This window comes from Pithys albifrons, chromosome 3, assembly GCF_047495875.1.
Source record: "Pithys albifrons albifrons isolate INPA30051 chromosome 3, PitAlb_v1, whole genome shotgun sequence".
NCBI classification, from domain to species: Eukaryota; Metazoa; Chordata; class Aves; order Passeriformes; family Thamnophilidae; genus Pithys; species Pithys albifrons.
This window is the reverse complement of record NC_092460.1, coordinates 22,377,510-22,392,545: the sequence shown is the minus strand read 5'-3', so window position 1 is coordinate 22,392,545 and position 15,036 is coordinate 22,377,510. Positions and strand designations below refer to the sequence as shown.

General features: G+C 45.6%; 1 protein-coding gene across 13 annotated transcripts in view; it reads left to right on the top strand.

Moving 5' to 3' along the window:
- Nucleotides 1-4,954, top strand: part of IQSEC1 (IQ motif and Sec7 domain ArfGEF 1) — a 356,985-nt gene extending 352,031 nt beyond the window's left edge. For 11 of the 13 annotated variants that reach the window (XM_071550977.1, XM_071550976.1, XM_071550975.1 and 8 more), the window contains one exon: nt 424-4,954. In XM_071550977.1, the coding sequence (XP_071407078.1) occupies nt 424-963 (540 nt within the window). In that variant the 3' untranslated portion in view covers nt 964-4,954. The remainder of the gene's footprint in view (nt 1-423) is intronic. The other 2 variants (XM_071550984.1, XM_071550985.1) reach the window with 2 other exon arrangements.
- Nucleotides 4,955-15,036: the final 10,082 nt, after the last annotated feature.

Sequence of the window (15,036 nt, the reverse complement as noted above, 5' to 3'; positions counted from 1 at the left end):
GTAATGTTTGCTGCTGTATGTTTAACTATTTAGGTTGAATTTAACGTAGCTTTAATTTTTTTGTTGTTGTAAAAAAGCAAGTATGGTAATTTTTCACAGTATTTTAAAATGTATTTTTCCTTTTAAAACACACCTCTAGGTCTTATGTTACTCTTCCATAACTTTTTTTTTTTTAATTTAAAGTCATACCTTTCAATATCGAAAGTACTGAGAGAAAAACATTCAATGCTTAACATACCCCAAGAAAAGCACAAGTGCCTCACTGGCAACGTAGAGAAGGTGGAAATAAGATTTTCCCTAGAACTCTTTGACATAGTCACCCATGTGAACACTGAAGGAGGAGTTTGTGGGTCAGTGTGAACTTTTTTCTTTTAAACATTTTAAGATTTTTTTTAATTTTTATTTCTATTAATTTCTTTTTAGGGGTCCATCATTAGCAGTCCTCACATGCGCCGAAGAGCTACATCAACCCGAGAGTGTCCATCTCGCCCTCACCAGACTATGCCCAACTCCTCCTCACTCCTAGGGTCCTTATTTGGTAGCAAAAGGGGCAAGCCCCCGTCCCAGGGGCACGCACCGCCGGGCTCATCGCAGCAACCCGCGCTGCCGCACCAGCACCACGCGCAGCACCCCGCGGGCACGGCCGAGGGGCAGCCCCCGGCGCACCCGCACCACTCCCAGTACTGCCACCTGCAGCAGAACCCACCGCCCTACCACCACCACCACCACTACCACCCGCCCCCGCACCTCCCGCACCCGCACCAGTACCACGCGCACGCCCCGCACGCCCACGCGCAGCACGGCCCATACCTGCAGCACCCGCACACCCCGCACAGCCACGCGCCCCACGCGCCCCACCCCGGCCATGCCGCCCACCCCCAGCACCACCACGGGCCGCCCCCACCTCCCTCCACCTCCGCCAGCACCAAGCCCAAACACAGCGGCATCAGCACAATAGTCTAGGGCAGAGACCCTCCTAACTGGAGTTTTAAACCGAGTCACAAAGGCACTTAGAGGAAGCAGCACAGGATATTGTCAGTTTTTACCTAGACAGTCCAATTGTGAGCTTTACAGCTTGCTGTTACTAAATAAAATAATGCCAGTTCCTGGTTTTACTGATCGACTGGATAGATGTCCACCATCTGGTTAGTTCTGATTTCCAAACTGCCTTGAAAACATGCTGCTTGCTGAATCTGACTGAGCTACCTTTTACACCAAATCCATTGGCAATTTTACAAGCATAATGAAAAGTCTCTGAAAAAAAGGAAAAAAAACGTGAGACAGAACCAAGTGTTGCATTCTTGCTCTTTTATTCTCAATGGGCAAAAAAAATAAGTAGACCTGATATGGTTGATGAAAGTACGTAAGTAAACTTTATATAATATAAATATATACATATAAATATATATATATATATATACTGTATAGTTAACATTTGTGCTTGGAAAGAAATTTTTTCAGTCCACAAAACTAGCAATATAGACTTTACAAGGAATTCCACTTACTTGATAGGACAGTATAATAGATGAATAGCATATGAAAGAGTAGACCAAAAACATTAAAGGGTAGAAACAAATTTCAGACATTTCAGTATTTTCCTCACGAGTCCCCTGGACTCGCTGAGATTTCTAAGCAATCATTACTAAATGTGCCAAGTAACATAGCATTTAAATGTTGTAGTCCAATACTGCTTTGTATAAATCCTTATTTTATTAACACGATGATATCATACGTAATCAGTATTATAACTGCTCTGCTATTTCAGGTAAGCAAACTCGTTAAGATGCAGTAATTAATTATACCGTAGCAATGTAGGGGGGCCACTTTCCAGTGGTCACCTTCCAGCATTGGTCACACAAGTTCTTAGACACTTTAAAGGCTGTGATAACTGTGAATTTACATGATCCACATTTCTTTTGTATGCACATGGATTTAAGGAACACCCGTGGAGAGTCACGACAGGTGCATGTACACACTGCAAAAACATTCATCTCAGACATGACAATGGCAACTTCCATCCTTCTCAGCTACTTTGTTTCCTGTTTACCATAATTTCTCATTTTTACCCCCAGAGAAGCTGAATTCTAGTCCAAGAGTGTTTCCAGGTGGAAGTGCTCTAAAAACTTGAAGGTTTGTTTTAGAATTTAGTATAGGGTTTTTATATATATATATATATATATAAAAAGAAAAATAAAAATCTGTAATTCCATGTAGCCATGTGCTAGCAACAAAGTGGCTTTACCATTTTTACTCATCACATTTGTTAGTTTGAAGCACCCAGCACTCAGCAGGCTGAGTTTATGCTCAAACCCTCACTTCCATAGTCCAGTTAGTTGCAAGACATCACATAAAAATAGGCTGTGCTGTCGTTGCTTATGTGTTGTAACCAAATCATTTGCAAATTTATATACAGTTTTTATCCCAAAATCCTGTACAAAGTTCTACATGGCGCCTACTTTGTAGTTTCAGCACCTTGAGCCACTGCAAGGACTTTACACCTAAACAGTAGAGGCAAAGGAATCACAACTGCAAAACTGTACCAGCCTAAAAGCAAACCTTGAAGAGGATGAGCAAAAAGTTCCAGTAAGAGATGGGTAAAATAATCCTGATAACAACCAGTCGGGTTTCTCTTGACCAGTATAAATTGTCAGAAAGGCTGAGGACATGAGAACCACAGCGAGTTTGCATGTTGGGTTGCTCCTGGCATCTCTAATGGAGGGAGGGGGTAGAGGTTCAGGAATTGTTTCCCTTTCATACCATGGATACCACAATACCAGCAGAACTGCAAACTGAGCACTTTGTTAACTCCACAGAGAGCAAATACAGCAATCTAGAGTCGAGCCTTTTGTTTCAAGCTGTCCATGTTGGTTTCACACATGTGCAATATGTTTTCCCCTTCTGCTCCTTCTCCTCTGAATTACCTTCATGAAAAGAAAACGAGGATTATTTTTCTGTATCACTCATTCTGTTCTAAATTCTGCGGCTTACAGGTCCCTCGAGGCTCTGTTCCTTACAGTTTAAAAAATATATACTGTTCTTATAAGGGAAAGTAGAACTGTCTGCATGTCATCTAATGTTCTTAGTGTGAGGCTACACTCTACATATTGTATATTTGCAAAATATATCAGTGTTACTGTTGATATTAGTTGAAGTAAAGTGATAACATATTTCAATATGTAGACTTTTCTTCATACATCTGTACCAATAGTAGAGTCTAACTGTAATTTATAGGTTGTTCCAGAAAAGATAAAGAACCATTAAAGTACAAACATCTTTCAGAAACTGCATCTTTTAATTAAAACAGAGGTAAGAATGCTCCTCTTCACTGAGTGATGGAGTCTGTACTTGTTTCAGATGCAGAGGCACAGTGTAAGTAAGATTGTCTGTGTATGGAATAAAGGCAGAATATGCAGTAGCAGTGGAGAGGAAATCTGACTCTAGCTGTGCTGAATAACACTGAAGATGTTAAATCTCCCAGATGTGCTTTATGTTTCAAGACTCCTTTCATTCATTTAAATTAGAGTTACATAACAGTAAGCCACATTTTAATGCTTGACCACTGATTCTTCATGTGCAATCAACATATTTATGAATCGGAATATTCAGGAGATGTCACAAATGTCCATGCAGAGAACCAGTCTGTGCCCACCCTGGGGGTGCATCCAGTTGCACGTGTGAAATCACAGATCATTTGGAGGCTGGTTTAAAATCCAGGACTGGTCCTGTCAGAGCACTGTATTTGTACACTCTGTTCTTTCAAGCCAATGAGGAGAAACAGTGGATTTGACTTTTTTTTTTCTAGTTTTGTTCTGTTTTGGTTTTTAGACTATGTGTTTTTGTATACTTCAACCAAACAAAGTGTCTTGGTGGCAGCACAAGTCCTAAGAACTTTGCTGCTTGCTTAGGGTCGTAGTGTGACCTCTCTGCTTCATCCTTGGTTAGAGCAGTGTGGGTCATGTCTAAAACAGGAAAATTATAGCAGTTAACACTGCCTGGGGTTAAGAAAGGAGTAGAACTGAGAGGGTTTTTTCTCAGATGCTGTTGCCAAGTGAAAACTGGTACAGAACTGCACGGCTGTCTCTTCCCATAAACCATGTGGCAAAGTAATGCTGATTTGAAAAAATGAAAGGCAAATGCTAACAAAGAAGGTGTGGCAACAAAAATCTTTTCTGGGACAACAATCAAATATATATTTGGGGGTTTTATTTTTTTAAGTTAAGAATGAAATGTAAAACAATGTAAAAACAGAAAACAAAGCTCATCCTAATATAATGTGCGTCTCGTATTGCTAAAAGTCTAACATACAGTGTAGAATGATTTTCCCATCATGTACTGCATGCAGCAGAAGCCTCTTGTTTCTTGATAAAATGAGCTGAGAGACAGTCAGCAGATATTTAAACACTGAATCTCTAGATGTTGACTTGCTGTTCCACATGAAGCTGTGTGTTTTCTGCAGTTAAGCATGCATTTTGCTGTTCCCCTGTAAAATACCATCGCACTTCTTGCCTGCAAAATGGATTCTTGTGTATATATTGAAAGAAAAGTGGAACCAATAATAATTCGATTTGGAAAAGAGAGAAGGGGGGTGCTGAAAATGGGACCAGTAGGGGGAATAGAGAATTCTCTAAATTGTATATAGTGTGTAAATTAGCATTACTCTAAGTCTGCAGTCACTTTGAGGTTGCCTCTCTCCTGCTAGGAACTTAAATCAGCTTTGAGTTGTATTAAACTGTTAGAATTAGGTCTTGAATGCAGACGGTTAAAGACTTCAAAAAACGTTATGCTTACAAGAAGCTTCTGTTCTGGGGAGGCTTGAGACCCCTTTTGTAACTCTGGGGAAGAAAGGAGTGCTTTCATTTTAATATGCATTCTGTTTGTAAGTAGTAACAGACCCTATTGATGTAAAACTATAACTGTGATCATGTGGAGAAATCAAATAAATCATTTAAAACTCTTTGTTTCTCATTTTGTGTGATCCAAGAACTTGAGCTCTTCAGATCTGAGCTGCAGGGGATTCCTGCCCATGGTCTCCTGGCCCTGCCGAGGCACTGGGAATTCTGCTGCACACTCCAGAGGGACCAAGAGCTCAGGCTTCATCCTAAATTGAAGACCAGGTGGTGGAAATGGTGCTCAGTCCCATGGAGACTGGGAGCCCTGCTCAACAGGCTTTGATTTATTTGGTGGTGCTCTAAATGTATTTATTTCCAAAGGACAACAAAGATCAAACCACACACATTTACCAAATCCTGTGACGCTGGACAGCGAGAATGCCACTTTGAACCCTGTGCCACGTGAGCTCCAGCTGGCACTCTGCCTGTCCCAGGGCCTCAGGAGCTCCTGGCCGGGCACTGGCTGCCCTTGGAGAGCTGTCAGCTTGTCCTTCTCAGGGCACATTCCTTGGATCCTGTGTGTGACCGACTCCCCTTGGCAGCTCCGGAGCTCGCGGTGCCCCCTTGCCCAGCAGGAACCCTGGCAGGGAGTAAGTACTGCCCGTCACTGCTGGTCCTGCCAGTGTGTTGTGTGCCCCAGGTGGGACACAGGAGGATCCTATGGCACCTTTGCCACAGTGGCCTTTGCAGTATTTGACCCTACACTGCTGCACTTACTGTAGATAATAACCTGGAGGCACTCCATGGTGTTCCTATTTCCATGCATTTCTGTGTTTCGGGCGGTTACAATGTGGTAAAGCTGTTGCTTGGCTAACAATTTAAACTAAATACTGTGTGTGCTTCTTTTTCTTTATGAATTCCAGGAGATTCTTGAATTATTTTGTGGGAATAGTCAACTCTGACCTGTTTGTGGATGGCTGCAATTCCAAGGTGCACATCTTGGAGAGGTAAGTCCCCTTTTATCACTCTCTGCTTCCACTGTGCGGCCCATGGCAAGGTGTTCAGTGCCTCACAGAAACATTCTCTAGTGGAAGTAGAACAGCCTGCAGTGCTGTTCTTTACTGGTACTTCTATCCCTGTTTTAGAAATTAGAATTTTAAGAATTTTGATAAATTACATTTTGAGAAGGCAGAGAGACTTTCTTTAATTCAGCTCAGAGAGTCTGTAAATTCTGTTAAAAATCATGGGGCCTTTTTCCTGATCCATTTTAAAAGCAGGAACTAAATAATAGGTCTAAATTCTGCTGCTTTTTACCTAAACTAAGGCTAGGTTGAAAGCATTTATGATCTGGCAAACCATGACCCTGCCTATGGCAGGGGGTTGGAATGAGATAACCTTTGAAGTCCCTTCCAACCCAAACCATCCTGTGATTCTGTGTTAGAAAAAAAGAAGTCCCTTCCAACCCAAACCGTCCTGTGGTTCTGTGATACTGAAGAAATACAAAGAGCCAAAGGAACGAGCTCTGGTTTGTGTGGTAGATTTGCACCAATTGCAGTAATGCCAAGTAATTTAATTTTAAAAACTCAATTGTAGGTTAAATGTGATAGTTTAAGAGCTCACAGTTGTTGATTTTTTTTATTATAATATCCTTAAGTCTGTGATGAAACTTATCTAGTGAAACATGCCTTCTTTTAGGAAGTTTTATTGCCTTTGCTATTACATTCAGTCTCTTGCCCTGATCAAGGCAAGGTCAAGGTGCTCTGTCATAAATTGTAACTGAAAATCACACCTTTTCCAAGGCAGAAGCCTGGTTTTTAAACCTTCTCCTAAACTCTGTGTTTGTGCATTGCAGGTGTTTATCAGCACACACATTGATTGCATGGGTGTCCTGTCATAAACAACTTCAAGCTCTTCTAGAGAGCAACTTTTTAAGGTATTCCAGGTATTATCATGGTTGGAATAAAGAAATGCAACATCAAAATTACAGGAAGACCAACTGAAAATCTTCATATGTTTTATCTCTATCTCTCTTCAGGTTTTTGTAGACTTAAAACCCAATGAATTCTATTTAACTCTGTTTTTTTCCTGTTGGCCTTAATGGTTGATTTTCATTCAAAGTTTCATAAAAACAGGTGTAGTAGCATTTTGCCATATATTTATTTAGAATATACATATTAGTTGTGCAATGTTTTATTCATCAGCTACGCTCTGTGCAGAGGTGAGATTTAGGAGCCCCAATTATTTTTAAATTTGTTGTAGGGGATTGCAGCATTTTAAAAGCCAACTTCCTTTTTTTTTTCTTGCAGTCATTCAAACAACTGTCACACAGAATCAGAATTATTGTGCTGTTAGGACTGGGTGATTAAATCATATTGCAGCATATTTATGTACTGACAGGTGTGTTTGCATAGGATGAACAATGTACTTAGAGTAACATGTCATAATAAATCTTGATTGGTTTTACAGCTGCATTAAATACACCTTTTTCCAAAGGAATCTTTCTGGATTTTTAGTCTACTTATGACCCTTTTACTGACTTTTGCTGCTATAATTTGCTGCCATAAAATTCCTGGAAGAGAACATAGCACACCTAACCTGACAGAAATACCTAAACCACACAAATGCTTCATTAGCAGACTTTGTTTCCTATTATTTCAACAATTAAAGCCAAATCCTGTATTACTCTACAAAACTACATCAACTGCAGGATGAGGCTGAACATGAAAGTTAGGAGGTTCTTAAATTAAGATCTCTGCTTGAAGTACTTCCTCAGCCAAAAGATTTAAATGAAAGTTGTGGGGTTGATGCTGACTTGAAACCATCACTTTTTTCAAATGATTAGACTATTTTTACCTTGTGTAGAAATGCATATTTTTAGGGATAAAATGAGATGAAAAAGAAGAAAAATCTCCTTTATTTAGCATTTTTGCAGTAGCTGAGATGTAAAATGAGCATCGTGATTGACGAGACACCACCAGCTCCAACCAAGCACACAATTCATCAGCTCTGTTGGGAAATGACACACAACTTAAGCTTTCATTTGTTTCTTCTTCTTTAGACACAGGTCTGTGTAATGAGGAAAATAAAAATACTCTGTCTTTAATAAGATGAAGAGGGGAAATGCACTCTAACACTAAAGAAATACTGTGCCTGCAGAGTGGAAGATGCTTTTTCTCTCCAGCTTCTCATTTCTGCTGTAGAACAATTCCTGGGTGTTTGAGGAGGAAATGGGCTGTGGGTTTGTGCCCAGGGAAGTGGCACGGGCAGGGATGGCACAGGAGTTCTGTGACCCAGCAGTGGTGTCACCACAGACCAAGATGGGAATTACTTCATTTAATCATTGTCATTATGGTTTTTCTAATGAGGAAACACTCTGACATGGATCTCCCCTTTGGATGCAGCTGGACTGGGCCTGGGCAGCCTTTCCCAGGCACTCAGCAATAGGACAAGGGGCACAGGCTCAAGCTCTGCCAGGGGAAATTTAAGTTGGAGATCAGAAAAAACTTCTTTCCAGAGAGAGTGCTCAGGCATTGAAATGGGCTGCCCAGAGAGGGGGTGGATTTCCCATCCCTGGAGGTTTTTAAACTGAGATTGGCCATGGCACTGAGTGCCATGATCTGGTAAAGGGACTGGAGTTGGACTGTTGCAGCCCGATTCAGGTGGGTCTGGAGTGACCACCTTACAGGTTTCGTTTTCACCTTAAAAGGACATGTTTCCAGCCTCAACCAATTGGAGTCAGACCACCGCACCTGGGGTGGGGTCACTTGAGGTCATATATACCTGTGTTTTCAAATAAACTTGGGATTTGCTTTACATCACATTGGTGTGTGCAGTCTCCCACTAGGCCATGGTCAGCAACATTGGACCAAGGGTTGGACTTGATGATCTCAGAGGTCTTTTCCAACCCAATCCATTCTGTGATTCTTTGATTCCTTGGTGCAGGATCCCTGGACCCCCATGAGCATCTTCCTTCTCCATCAGCTCTCCATATCCCTTGGATGATATTTTTTTTCACTTTACTGGCTAATATTCCTTTATATCCACCTCCAACAACAGAGAAGAACATTTTTAATGATTCATCCTCTCTATTGTCCTTGCCATCCTTCTGGCAGTGCTATGTCTGCTGCTGCTGCTGCCTCAGCCCTTACACCAGGCTCCAAAAATGCCTTTGAACACACCCTACAAAGGCTGAGATGCTTCCCTTCTCCTTCAACACCTGAGTTTAGAAGAGCAACAACATTTTCCAGCCCAGTGAGAAATATGTGCTGAGTGTCCTAATTAGGATTTTAAGCATCCCAGGTGTTTATAGGCCTGAATTTTCACAGCATTTTAGCAATTTTTAAAGATTTATTTGATTGTGTGCTAACCCCTCTGCCATTCTAATCTGTAAATTTTCAGAAGAGTTTGCAAGGTGTATTTCATACCAAAAGGAAGAAACTTTGTTTCTATTCTATTTTTTTTTCTATTACTCCAGCATTCAGCTTTCTGGGCTAATATTTCATGACCCTGTTAACATACTTGGGAACTGCCAGCAGAGCTTCATGCAAAACAAAGGCTGTGTATTAGCAGGGAATCACAGGGGACTTACCTTGAATAGTTCCTCTGACTATGTGGACTTGAAATAATTTGAAAAATAGCTGAGGAGAAAAGCACTTCCATTTTGGGTCATCTGTTTCTCTTTCCATAGATGAAATGGGGGGAAGAGATTCCTTTTGTGGGGTGAAGCAAATTATTGGGCAAAACCATGATGAATGAAATGTTCCTGAGCTCATGGGGGCCCTTCCTTCTCTCCAGCTTTAGAGGGTAATAAAATTTGTTTTGGCAAAGAGATTCTTCACCCATTCCCTTCTGCATTCATTAACAGTGCCAAGAGGTGCTTCATGCAAGGTCTTTTTGTAGCCACCCTTGTTCTCTCACTTGTCACTGTCCCAGCTCTGTTCAGGTTGGTTTGCTGCTCTTTATCCACAAGTGTGCCCCTGTGGAATCCACAGCAACAGCTCCTTTCCTGGACTGACTTCAGGTTCCGTCCCTTCACAGAGCAAAAATTGTCCTTGATTTCAATAATGTGTTTGGCCTGTTTTCCCTTGCTTGAAAAATTAAAGCTTATTTAGCGCCAAAGAAATAAAAATTGCATTTATAAATTTATAATTTCAAATTACTTTAAAAACCATAAAAATATGAGATAATTTAATGCTTCCTTTTCATGTAACATGACAGAACTAATGGACAATTTGCCTATAAGGACCAGCTCACGTTGTGAGGAATCCCTTTCACTAACACCCTGTGTTTATTTCTTTTTCAGGTGGTTTTTTAGGACAGCCACAGTACAGTCATTCTGGATGCACAACAGCATTTCTCCAGTGACAGTGTTAACATCTGTGTGTCAGACTCATCACATCACAGCATGTAACCAGGAGCAAAAGTGGAAATACCAGTTCCTGCTCTCACCTTTCCCAGGATTGCATGTGTGAGCCACCCTTATTAAAAATACTCAGAGACAGGAGGTGACGTAACAAGCACATCAGCACATGCCTGTGGGAAAGACAATTATGAAGGTCAAGTGCGAAACTTGCATACCATCTGTCTGGTTGAAAAGGAGCAAACAATGATTGCATAGAGAGAGGAGGAATTGTGTGTATTTTCCTGGAATTGCTGCAAAGACTGAGGAATATTTTTGTAAAGTAATTTAGACCTAGAGTGGCACTTTGGCAGTAAGTAAAATATCTGTGTTTCAAGGAGCTAAATGTCATCATGTTATTATTGAATACCAGTTTTTAAGCAACTGCTGGAAAAATATGGAAGAGTAAAAAGGAAAAATGAAGGGTACTTTTATGATACTTATTTACTGATCTCTGCCTCCCTTGTGTTAATTCCTTCCCAAGAAAGTACTTGGTGTGGAATAAACTGAAAAAGACATCACTGTGGGAGTCATGTTTGATCACAAAATGTAAATTCTGAAGAGTTCTCCCAGCTGAGGATTCGCTGGCCCAGGAAAGGAAGTTGGAATTATGTGAACATGGGGATGAACAGCTGAGTGGCAGAGATGAGTCAGAAATAAAAGTGGGGAAGGAAAAAGGTTGGGCAGCAGATTTTGCAGTGCTGTGCAATGCTGTTTGCAGGTGTTACAGATCATGGTGGTGGGATCCAGTGAGAGCTGCAGCTGCTTCCAGTGCAGTCACTCACAGCACTGAGAGGAGTTGCATGGATGCGACAAAATCCGTGGTGTGGCACCTTTTGTGTCAGAGCAGGAATATGGAGAATTCTCCCTGTGCAAGTGATGGTCTGCTTGTGGCTTCATGCTGTGGGGATGATAGCATCCACTGGGATTGGGAAAAACCCAGGTATTTGTTTAGGATGTGCTCACAATGCCATTCTCATGTTCAGTGAATGAACACACAGGGTGGAGTGTGATGGCTGCTGCCTCAGTTCTTTTGAACTTCCTGATGAGGCATCTTTTCCCTGTGTTTCCCAACTGCCTTGTTTTCACTTTGGATCATTTTCTTCAAGCAGCCTTTTACTGTGCTCTGTTTCTACTTTCTTTCAAGTTGCCAGATCCCCCCCTTTGTACAGACCAAAACCAGTCAGACTTGTCTCAGCAAAGGTGGCCTCAGCTTTGGCCCTTTTATCCTGAGCATATTCAGTCTGGGAGGTGTTGTGGAACCCACACCTCTTCTCCTGAACTCAGGACAATGTCTTCTGCCCAGAACTGGGATGTGGCACTGGTGGGGCATCCCCTCTCTTCAGCACTCCCCCATTTCTCCACAGTGCCAGATTCCCCCCAGTGACATCCTGCTCAATGAACCCCATGTGTCCTGAGCCTGAGCAGGCTTTGCCCTTACCATCCATACCATCACCCACCTACAGATACCAGCACCCTGACGAGGCAGTGACACGTTACCAGCCCACCCCAAAGATTGCAAAGTGCTGGAGCCAGCGCAGTGCTCCCCACCCTTTTCTTTCTTATAGGACTTGACATCACCTCCTGCTTTCTCACCTGTCAAAACTACAAGTAGGACCATGTTACTTAACCAGAACTGAACATGTGGAGATGACAAGCTCAGGATCCATCAATCCCATATTCCTGTAACCAGTATTGTAATCTCATGGAGAAACAGGGCCTTGCAGGGAGCCTTTCCCAGCTACTGCCCTCCAGAGGGCTGGCCGAGGGAATGCTCTTCTCTCATGAATAAGGGATCCATGTTTCATACAGAGACAAGGAGTTGGCACAGGTCATCAAGAATTCACCCGTCAAGAGGCCGTCACAAAACGAGCACTCGGCAGTTTCATCTTGTCCTAAATAATAGTTACAATTCACAGGATCAAGGAGTCTGTGAGAAGAAAAACCCTTTTGGCTGAGATGAGTTTTTTCCCTCAGAGTTCCAAACAGCTTTGGACTCAGCACTGCCTGATTCACCACCAAACCAGTGCCATGTCTGTCCCCTGCTCCCGGAGATGCAGCGTTACACACCTGTGAGATCCCTCTGGCTGTTACACACCTGTGTGATCCCTCTGGCTGTTACACACCTGTGTGATCCCTCTGGCTCACTATTACACACCTGTGTGATCCCTCTGGCTGTTACACACCTGTGTGATCCCTCTGGCTGTTACACACCTGTGTGATCCCTCTGGCTCACTGTTACACACCTGTGAGATCCCTCTGGCTGTTACACACCTGTGTGATCCCTCTGGCTGTTACACACCTGTGTGATCCCTCTGGCTCACTGTTACACACCTGTGTGATCCCTCTGGCTGTTACACACCTGTGTGATCCATCTGGCTTACTGTTGCACACCTGTGTGGTGTCTCTGGCTCACTGTTACACACCTGTGTGGTGTCTCTGGCTCAGTGTTACACACCTGTGTGATCCCTCTGGCTCGCTGTTACACACCTGTGTGGTGTCTCTGGCTCAGCACCTGCTCAGCACGTGCAGGGCTCTGTCACTCCCCTGTGCCTGCCGTGCTCAGGGCTGAAGGTCCCACAGGGTGAGCACAGACACAAACCCAAGAGGGACATGGGACACACTTCCTTCCCTTCTCCTTCCCTCCCCCCAGCCCTCCCTGTTCCCTGGCTGCAGTGCAGTCCCTGAGAGGCAGCCCCAAATGGCAATTCATTTGGACCACAGGATTAAAGGGATTTACATTTCCCAACTAAAGTAAGCAAAATAAATGAGCTCATTAGGCCTGTATTTAACTTTAGTACTTGTTCTTCTGCTGAATGCCAATTTGTTACATCCCTAGCATTGTCCAGATCCTCACAGAGCAAAGCAGGAGGGCACCTGAACCTGGTAATTCTTCAAATGAGAGAGTTAAAGGCAGCCTTTAATGGAATTGAAAGAAATATTTCAAACAAGTGCTTCAGAAAGCCCTTCTGTGTTGGTGAGCAGGTGAGAGCAGCAGGTGTGGGGTGGTGATGCAACAAACCTCACTGGTTTCTGAAGGGTAAGAAGGGGTACAGAAGGGGAGCAGGGAGTGTTTCTGAAAGAGGTTTCAGTGTCAGGGAATCAGCTCAGTAATTTCACATGCCTTTGGCACTTGGGTTTTAAAAAAAGGCAAAACCTGCTGCCAAAGGCATGGCAGAGAAAAGCAAACAGTTAGAAATCCGAACATGCTCAGTGCAGGGTAGCGTTCAGGGCAGGGCACAGCCGGGGGGATGGAGTGTCCTTGCCCTTGGAATGTTCGAGTGTGGGGCCGTTCTGCCCAGGGCTGCTGCCATCCTGAGTGCGGGGCCATTCTGCCCAGGACTGCTGCCATCCTGAGTGCAGGGCCATTCTGCCCAGGACTGCTGCCATCCTGAGTGCAGGGCCGTTCTGCCATGGCTGCTGCCATCCCCCTGAGTGCAGGGCCGTTCTGCCATGGCTGCTGCCATCCCCCTGAGTGCAGGGCCGTTCTGTCCGGGGCTGCTGCCATCCTGAGTGCAGGGCCGTTCTGCCATGGCTGCTGCCATCCCCCTGAGTGCAGGGCCGTTCTGCCCGGGGCTGCTGCCATCCCCCTGCGTGCGGGGCCGTTCTGCCATGGCTGTTGCCATCCCCCTGAGTGCGGGGCCGTCCTGCCCGGGGCTGCTGCCATCCCCCTGCGTGCGGGGCCGTTCTGCCATGGCTGCTGCTATCCCCCTGAGTGCAGGGCCGTTCTGCCATGGCTGCTGCCATCCCCCTGCGTGCGGGGCCGTTCTGCCATGGCTGCTGCCATCCCCCTGAGTGCGGGGCCGTTCTGCCCGGGGCTGCTGCCATCCCCCTGAGTGCAGGGCCCTTCTGCCCGGGGCTGCTGCCATCCTGAGTGCGGGGCCCTTCTGCCCGGGGCTGCTGCCATCCTGAGTGCGGGGCCATTCTGCCATGGCTGCTGCCATCCCCCTGAGTGCGGGGCCGTTCTGCCCGGGGCTGCTGCCATCCCCCTGAGTGCAGGGCCGTTCTGCCATGGCTGCTGCCATCTCCCTGCATGCGGGGCCGTTCTGCCCGGGGCTGCTGCCATCCCCCTGCGTGCGGGGCCGTTCTGCCATGGCTGCTGCCATCCCCCTGCATGCGGGGCCCTTCTGCCCGGGGCTGCTGCCATCCTGAGTGCGGGGCCATTCTGCCCGGGGCTGCTGCATGCCCCTGAGTGCGGGACCGTTCTGCCCGGGACTGCTGCCATCCTGAGTGCGGGGCCGTTCTGCCCGGGGCTGCTGCCATGCCCCTCAGTGCGGGACCGTTCTGCCCGGGACTGCTGCCATCCTGAGTGCGGGGCCGCAGAGAAGAGAGGGGAGGGAAGGAGAGGGGGATGGGGATGAGGATGAGGATGAGAATGATGAGGATGAGGATGAGAATGATGAGGATGAGGATGAGGATGAGGATGGACATATGCTGGGCTGGACTGGGGCGGGAGGAGCCCTGCGCGCTTCTCATCCTGTTTCTGCGACAATTCCGCCCAAAGCGGCGGCGGGGGCGGTGCTGAGGGCGGTGCGGGGCCGGGCCGTGGCGCCGAGCGATGTGATGGTGGTCTGAGGGCGGCGCTGAGGGGCCTGATGGCGGTCTGAGGGCGGTGCCGAGGGCGGCCCGGGCCGAAGCTCTGAGCAGTGTCATGGCGGTGCTGAGGGCGGTGCCGAGGGCGGGCCTGGGCTCTGAACGGTGTGATGGCGGTCTGAGGGCGGTGCCGAGGGCGGCCCGGGCCGAGGCTCTGAGCGGTGTGATGGCCGTCTGGGGGCGGTGCCGAGGGCGGCCCGGGCCGAGGCTCTGAGC